The 7,760-nt window shown below is 37.7% G+C and overlaps 1 protein-coding gene across 1 annotated transcript; it reads right to left on the bottom strand.

Moving 5' to 3' along the window:
- Positions 1 to 211: 211 nt before the first annotated feature.
- Positions 212 to 3,417, bottom strand: LOC112009026 (pentatricopeptide repeat-containing protein At3g26782, mitochondrial). The gene is made up of 2 exons (XM_024041375.2): positions 2,295 to 3,417; positions 212 to 2,118 (listed from the first exon to the last, which is right to left on the bottom strand). Exons 1-2 carry the CDS (start codon positions 3,240 to 3,242, stop codon positions 1,075 to 1,077), a joined length of 1,992 nt encoding a protein of 663 aa, XP_023897143.2. The 5' UTR covers positions 3,243 to 3,417; the 3' UTR covers positions 212 to 1,074.
- Positions 3,418 to 7,760: the final 4,343 nt, after the last annotated feature.

Genomic DNA, 7,760 nt, shown 5'->3' with positions numbered 1-7,760 from the left:
TCACATGGATATGATGACCACAGTATTCCTTGACAAGATGAATGATTTTGAATAAGGTCAAACTAATGTTGGAGATTGCCCAATAGATAGTCGTGATTGGGAGCACACAGGGTCCAAATTAAAGTTTCAAGTTCAAATGCTCATGGAGGAGAATATGCAGCAGCAGGCAGAGTCTGTAAAGAAAAATAATGAAAAGAAGCTAGTAAAGAGATCCAATAATAGCTTGACGGCGGCTTGCAGGGCAAGAACAGGGTCCTCTAGAGTTGTCTCGGATGCTCAAAAGCTTACATGAAGCTCAGCCAACTTCGAATATCAAGACTGAGAGGACTATTACAGAATAAGTTCTTTGGAGTGCCATTCTGCATTATTAAGTATTCTATTAGTTTGCTATGTAGAACTCCTTTTTATTCTCCATTCTAGCAACTGTTGTGGCCCACACAAAGAGAACCAATCTTCTATATTAGTTCTGATAGGCCTTGACCTGATCTTCCAAGGAAGTTCCTCCAGAGTTTCCAATTCTACCATCAGCAACAAGACCAATAGCTTTTCTTCTTTCTTGAGGATATTGTATTAAAGCTCTGTGGGCTCTGTGAAATGTATTAGAGAAGTGAATTATTTATTCTCATCATGGTCTTTATAGTTCATGATGCTTTCCTGTTAAAAGAGTAGCTTGTAGTATTTGTAAAAGGCATGCTGTATCATGCTTTGTACAGCAAATCTACATTTGTGAATTACTTCAATGTCATAAGTAGAATCTGGCCTAAACCTAAACTCATTAGCAAAGCTATGAAATAACCCCTTTGAAATGAGCTCATATAAAGAAAAGAACAAGGAATTTGTCAACCTTGTTACAGAAACTTTCTGATTAAGCATCTAGGAAAATGCTAACCTTATTATAGCAAATTTCTGATTACATCTGTGTTGTGTATTCTCCTACATTCTCCAAACTTAACACTTAAAAACACCATTCATTGACACCCAAGTTAAATAACTAGCATCTTCAATCATTCCTTGATCACGTCAAATAGGGGCTTGCACACAAGACTCTCAACTTTCTTTCCAATCTCGTAAATATCACAAATAGTCCCCACATGAACACAAACCCTTCCTAAAGTGATGAAATCGCTTTGAATCTCTGACCACAATTTCTTGATTAACTATCTTGGAAATCAACTTAATTACAGTATGACAGTCTCCACAAACCCTAAGATTCTTAATCACCTGGATTGTTGTACCAGGAGCAGAATTTAGGATTCCAAAAGCAACTGCCAGCTTCTCACTATGAACTCGAAGAGTCATTTCCTTCTCTTCCTCATTAATGTCATGACGAACCAATGTCATATTGGGTATATAGCCAAATTCTTGCAGCTTTGTGGTTAGTATTTCCAAATACTCGTAAATCTTTCCTTGTTCTGGATGCTCTCTATCTCCAACCAAAAATATGTGAACCTTACCTTTTAGTTCAACCAAACTGAATCCAGGTGGCTTGACCATTCCACCGTTCTTCATAAGTATTCTCATCCTCTCAACATCTCCCCACCTTCCAGCATCAGCATATATGTTTAAAAGCAAGACATAGTACCCATAATTACTTGGGTCTAATTCAAACAGTTTTCTAGCAGATATCTCACCAAGCTCAACATTTTTGTGAATCCTACAAGCCCCAAGAAGGGACCCCCAGACTACAGAATCAGGCTTCACCTTCATCCCCTTGATCAAATCATAAGCCTCACTGAGATGACCAGTATGCCCCAGAAGATCAACCATGCATGCATAATGCTCCACCCCAGGTTCCACACCAAATTCATGATTCATGGAGTTAAACCAATGCCAGCCTTCTTTTAAGAGACCAGCATGGCTGCAAGCAGTTAGAATTGAGACAAAAGTGATATAATTTGGTTTGATCCCAACCCTAATCATCTCATATAAGGCTTCCAAAGCTTCTGTGGCTTGGCCTTGCATTCCATAACCAGTAATCATGGCAGTCCATGACTTCACATTCTTCTCCTTCATGTGATCAAATGCTTTCCTCGCCATTTCAACTCTCCCACATTTGCTATACATGTCAATAAGAGAGGTACCCACAAACACATTCTCCTCCAAGCCCATCTTTATAACCTAAAATAATAAGACGAGTTAATGTCAAAATTAAACATCTACACTTACCACAAAATCATTTATATGTGTAATGATTAAAACATTCCATTTATGGAAAAGAGGGGGTAGAATCAAAATTTGAAAAGCTAGCAATAATTTCACAATCACTGTAACAAAACTACTATAATGTGAAGTACCTGATCATGTATACATTTCCCCATTTGCAGAGCCCCTGAATTTGCACAGGCCAGCAACACAGCCGACAAAGTCACTGCATTATAGCTGAGATCACCATTCTTGAACATTGCATTGAAAACCTCCAAAGCTTCTGTAGAAAATCCATTTTGTGCATACATCACAATCAACGAATTCCAAGAAACTGTATCCTTCTTAGCCATCCCATCAAACACCTTCCTAGACACACCCAGCTCGCCGGACTTGGCATATGCATCCATCAAAGTATTCCCAACACCCAAATCCCCCACGAGTCCCCTCTTTACCACAAACCCATGAACTCCCTCTGTAATTCCCTTCCCAGATACACGAGAACAGGCCGAGAGAACTGAAACCATAGCAACCGAATCAATAAAACCTTTCCCATCACCCTCATTCTCACTCTCCTCAACCAGCAACTCTTTGAAAAGCGATAACGCTTCGTGGGCATCGTCGTTTTGGACATAGCCAATGATCATGGACGTCCAAGACACCACATTTCTCTGAGGAATTTCATCAAACAGTTCTCTTGCGTCCCTCAACTCCCCACATTTAGAGTACATGTCAATGAGAGATGATGACACAAAGAGGTCTGATTCTAAGCCGAACACCAAAGCTTGCTGGTGGGCTTGCTTGCCCGAACGAAGATCGAACAAAGCAGAGCAGGATTTGATGGCGCACGGGAAAGTGGAACGGTTTGGTATAAGAGAGAGCTTTCTCATGCAAGAAAAGGCACGTAGAGCTTCGACACAGTCACCGCTCCGAGCCAAGTCAGCGATGACGGAGTTCCACGAAGAGACATTGGTTTTGTCTACGTATTTGCTAAACAAAGTTGTGAGGTTGTTGTTAGTTGAATAGTGTTGTCTGTAAAATTTGCAATACAGTACCGTAGTGACTAAAAGAGAGCTAGAGTTTGGAATCGAAACCTTCATTCATTCCCTTTATCAAAGAATGAATTTCAGTTCTTCGGATTTTGGAGGGATTTTGGTTTCTCATTTACACATTCTTTGCGACTGTTTGAGAGTTTGCACTTTGCATCACTGATTAACGACCAAAACATAATGTCGTTTTCCAATAAGAAATCGTTTTCTAAAGCCAATTTTGACTTCTCCAACCAAACATACTGGAGTTATTGGATCGTGTTGATTTTGTGTCGTTGAAATCAGACAAATGGATTTTATTTTATTTTATTTTTTTGAGAAATAACCATGCTGTTAGTTCCACCGTTCGAATCATTTTTCTTTTAAACTTCTAAGAACTTTATGCATAAAAGATGACAATTCAGCTGCAATACTTTTGTACAAATAAATAGATTTCAGTTCAATGATTTTTATTTGTACTTTTAACAATAAGTAGAGATATTCAAATTAATTATCTTTATAACATTTGAGTTACAAGATTCTTAGTCATTTCTTTTATAAATTGCTTCCCCTCCTATTGCAATAATGTTTTTGTATATTACCATGTTGTAGTGTGACTAGATCTGTTGTTCCAAATGAAATATCTTATACACTCTTTAATATATATATATATATATATATATATGTGGAATTTAATTTTGTATGCTCCTAATTATTTTCGCATCTTTTATTTTTAGGACAATTTTTCTTCTTGTCACTTTTTTGGTACCTAGCAAAAAAGTTTGTTCGGTAGCTTATTTATTAAATATGAAAAATATATATATAGTTTTTATACTGAATGTGTGACAAAAAGCTAATTTTGATAGAAAAGAAATTAAGACAAAAAACAAAAAGTTCTTTACCAAACCTACACTCAATTAAAATGGAGCTGGTTTACATAAGATGTGGGGGGTAGGCTTGGTTGGGTCTCCTTGTTCCTTGATCTTTCTGCAAGGTGCATATTTGTTAGATGAATAGCTGCAATGAGTCTGTCAAGAAATAATTTCTGTCTGGATCACTTGAGGGATGTCATTGACATGCAAGAAGGAATGAAATGGGAAACTAAAATATGTCAAAGATGCCCAATCATCATGTTAAAAAAGAAGAAGAAGAAAGTCTAGGATCTAAAGTTTGGGAGCTCAAACTGAGATAGCAACATGTCCAGCATTTTTCGCATGCCTAACCAATGCTCTGGATGTTTATATTCTATAAGCATTGTTGAAAGCACACTAACTAAAGGTAACCTTGCTAGTTGGGGGCATCTGTTCTCTTTTAAAAGAGAAACCTCTACCAAACACTGTTGAGAGGTGTAAAGTTGTGATTTACAACTATGTTTTATATTAGCTTTATTCCATAACAAAAAATATTGTAATTACTTTAATTTTGTTCTTTGTATTTTGTGGGATTTTATTGTATTGAGTTTAGTATTAAGTTGGTAAAGAATCGAGCATGAAATGAAGATTAGTGCAGTTTCACGACTAGCTTGCAAGAAGTTTGCGAGAAAGGTTCCCGCGAAAAGGGCACGTGAGAAGCATATGCTAGAAGCTAAAGAGTCAAGTGTTAGGCTGCATTTCGTGAGTACTTCGCGAGACAGGCCATCTCGCGAGGTACCCGCAAAACTCTCTGCCTTGAGGATTTTAAGTGTAACTTTCTTACCCTTTACCCATACTATATATACCCTTATTATCCACAAAAATAAAAGAGGCTATATTTAGAGAGAAAAACCCTAGATAGGTTTTCTACAATACAACACGCCCATCTTTTAGAGAGAGAGCTACTCATCCTTAGTGAAAAATCATTGTAGTCTCTTCTCCTTCCCTCTCCTATAATCATATCTTGAGAGGAGATTTGTACCCAAATACAACCCACACCTATTCAGAGTGTAGAGAGTGTTTTGGAGCTTGAGAAGTTTTGGGGATTTGCCAAAAAAAGCCGCTGAGACTTGACAGATGCAATCGTGCGTATTGCGGGATTCAGATAGTTAGTGAAGACAAGATTCTGAGAATTCTGTTGGTAGCAAGAGTTAGGAAGGCTCAAGTACATTAGGTAGACTAGGTTGGAGGGTCATTTGTTATTCGTGTACTCCAACTTATTCACTAGTATATCGATTTCGATTTGGAGGGTCGTGAAGAGGTTTTTCGTCAAGTTCTTCGGTTTCCTCTTCAATAACACGTCTTGGTATTATCTTGCATTTGCATCTCTCTTCCTTTACTCTTGTGCTTTACATTTATTGTTTGTTGTTCATGTTATGCACTAGAGTAGTTATCGGTTTATTGCGCACATTTACTCTTGTTCTGCATTTTGATTCAGTAAGAGTAAAAGCAATCTAGCTGTAATTTAAAATTTGGGATTTAAACAAGCTTGTGTGTTTTAGCACAAATCCAAGCCCTTTCAAGAGGTTTCCTCTTTTTTGTTAATTCTATTCTATTCTATTATCTCATTTTAAAGTCTGCCCCTTTAAAAAGGAGTCCGGGTGGTGCATACATTTCATGCTTTTAGGAGATAGGATTCTACGCTAAAATGTCAAATTATCATCAAAAAATGGTTTGATAGTGATTTGGAAACTTTTTTTTTTTTTTTTTTTGATACCAAATAAACATTCATTAAACAAAAGGAAAGAGTACAAAGTCCAGCTAGAATAAACACGGAAAACCAAAAACCAAACAAAGGAAAGTCTAAAAAGTCACTTGTATCATCAGGAGGTGGGGTTAAGCCTACATTGGTGGACAGGGATACAAGTAGTAATGTAGGCTAAGTCTAATACACGAGATAGAACAAGTCTAGGCACACAAAAACAAAGAGCGATCAGCCCCTGTTGATGTAGATGGTTTAGATCTGTGATGAAAGTAAGCTCCCTGCTATGTTGGATTCTTTGCTCCATTGTAGATCTATTCAAATCTTTTGCTATTACTGAGGATGATGATTTTGTTGAAACCAAGCTCCTTTGCCTTGAAAATTGCTTCACCCATTGCATCCAGAAGTACTAAATAAGGTTTTTTTCTTCCTTGGCTAACTCCACCTGTAAATAGAACTCCACCCTCCATGCTCTTTGCTTCAAACACATATCCACTCCTTCTTGATCTTCTATTTTTATGAGCTACTACCTTTATAATGATTTGCCACCGTTGGTTTGGAAATTTCTGATAAGGTTGCTAAAATGGCTTATTGCTAGAGATTGGCTATTCTAGAAAGCGGCTTGGTACCTCCACAAGAGAGATTGGGAAGTTAGAACCACTTCCATAGGGTTAGGTGTTTTTCCTTGATGTAGGACCATATTTCTGTGGTTCCACAGGGACCACAGGATAGTGAAGCATGCTTGAAGGAAAAGCATCCTGTTTTGCTCTAGAGGATAGGAAGTAGTAATAAGACTAGTGATCCAATCCCTGAAAGAGACATTTGCCAAGTCAGAGGTTCTAATACCCAAGGCGGAACCAAGCCAAACAGCTCTGGCAAAAGGGCATGTAAGGAATAGATGGTTAATGGTTTCATCATTGTCATCACATAAGAGGCATTTGGTGGGTGTTTTAATTCACCTTCTGGTTAGGATTGCAAATATAGGAATGCTATCATGTAGAAGCTTCCAGATGAAACTAAGGATTTTCATAGGCAATTTTACTTTCCAAATAAGCTTCCAGACATAAGGAGGGATATTAAAAGGTCTCACAGAAGATATTGCAGAGGTTTGGTCAATGTGTTGTAGTAAATGGTGAGCCTTCTTAACTTTATAATCCCTATAAGAAGAGTGTCTCCATAACAGTTCATCTCTGATATTATCAGTCTTAGGCAATGGAAAGTGGAGGATTTCCATACACATGGGATAAGGGTAAAGCTTTTTGACCAACTCCTATTTCCAAGATTTGGAGATAGGGTCAGTAAGGTCAGCCACAGTGCCATTAAGAAGATTATTATCAATTAAGATTTGTTTAGGGCAGTGGAACCAATCAGGATAGGTAAAGGGTATATGAAGACCTTTTCCAATAAACCAATGACCTTGGTGTAAGGCAGGGTGAGGGGCGGTAGCAATGTTCCTCCAAATCCAAGAGTGGTGAGGTTTAGGAATATAGCTCTGCAGATTAGAATTAGAGAAATATTTAGCTTTAAAAGTCTTGGCCATCAAGGAATTAGGGTATCTTTGAATTCTCCAATACTATTTAGCAAGTAAGGCTTTGTTAACAAGATTGAATTTCCTAAGGCCTAATCCTCCCTATTTTTTGGTTGACAAAGTGTGTCCCAATTCACAAGTGTAGTTTTTTGACACCAGGCTTATGACCCCATAAAAAGGATCTTGTAATAGCATCTAGTTTGTTACAAACAGCCTTAAGAATTTTAAAATAAGTAAAGGAATATAGAGGCATGGATTGAAGAACAGAGGAGATCAAAGTACATATACCAGCTTGGGACAACAGATTTGCCTTCCAGCCCTGAAGTTTTCCTTGAACTTTATCTATAATGTCTTGGAAGTCAGAAATTCTATTCCCCCTAAGCTTAAAATTAATCCCTAAGTACTTGCTAGGATCTTGGACAAGTTTAACTTGAAGAGATGAGGTAAGG

Source organism: Quercus suber, unplaced genomic scaffold, assembly GCF_002906115.3.
Source record: "Quercus suber isolate HL8 unplaced genomic scaffold, Cork oak 2.0 scaffold_21, whole genome shotgun sequence".
In the NCBI taxonomy this organism is placed as follows: Eukaryota; Viridiplantae; Streptophyta; class Magnoliopsida; order Fagales; family Fagaceae; genus Quercus; species Quercus suber.
Note: the sequence above shows the minus strand (reverse complement) of the source record. Positions and strands in the feature narration are given on the sequence as shown.

Excerpts from the sequence above, each read along its gene's own strand:
- LOC112009026 (XM_024041375.2), bottom strand. The coding sequence starts at position 3,242 with ATGAAGGTTTCGATTCCAAACTCTAGCTCTCTTTTAGTCACTACGGTA. Across the intron at positions 2,119-2,294 it reads GGAAATGTATACATGATCAG|GTTATAAAGATGGGCTTGGA; the intron begins GTACTTCACATT and ends TTATTATTTTAG.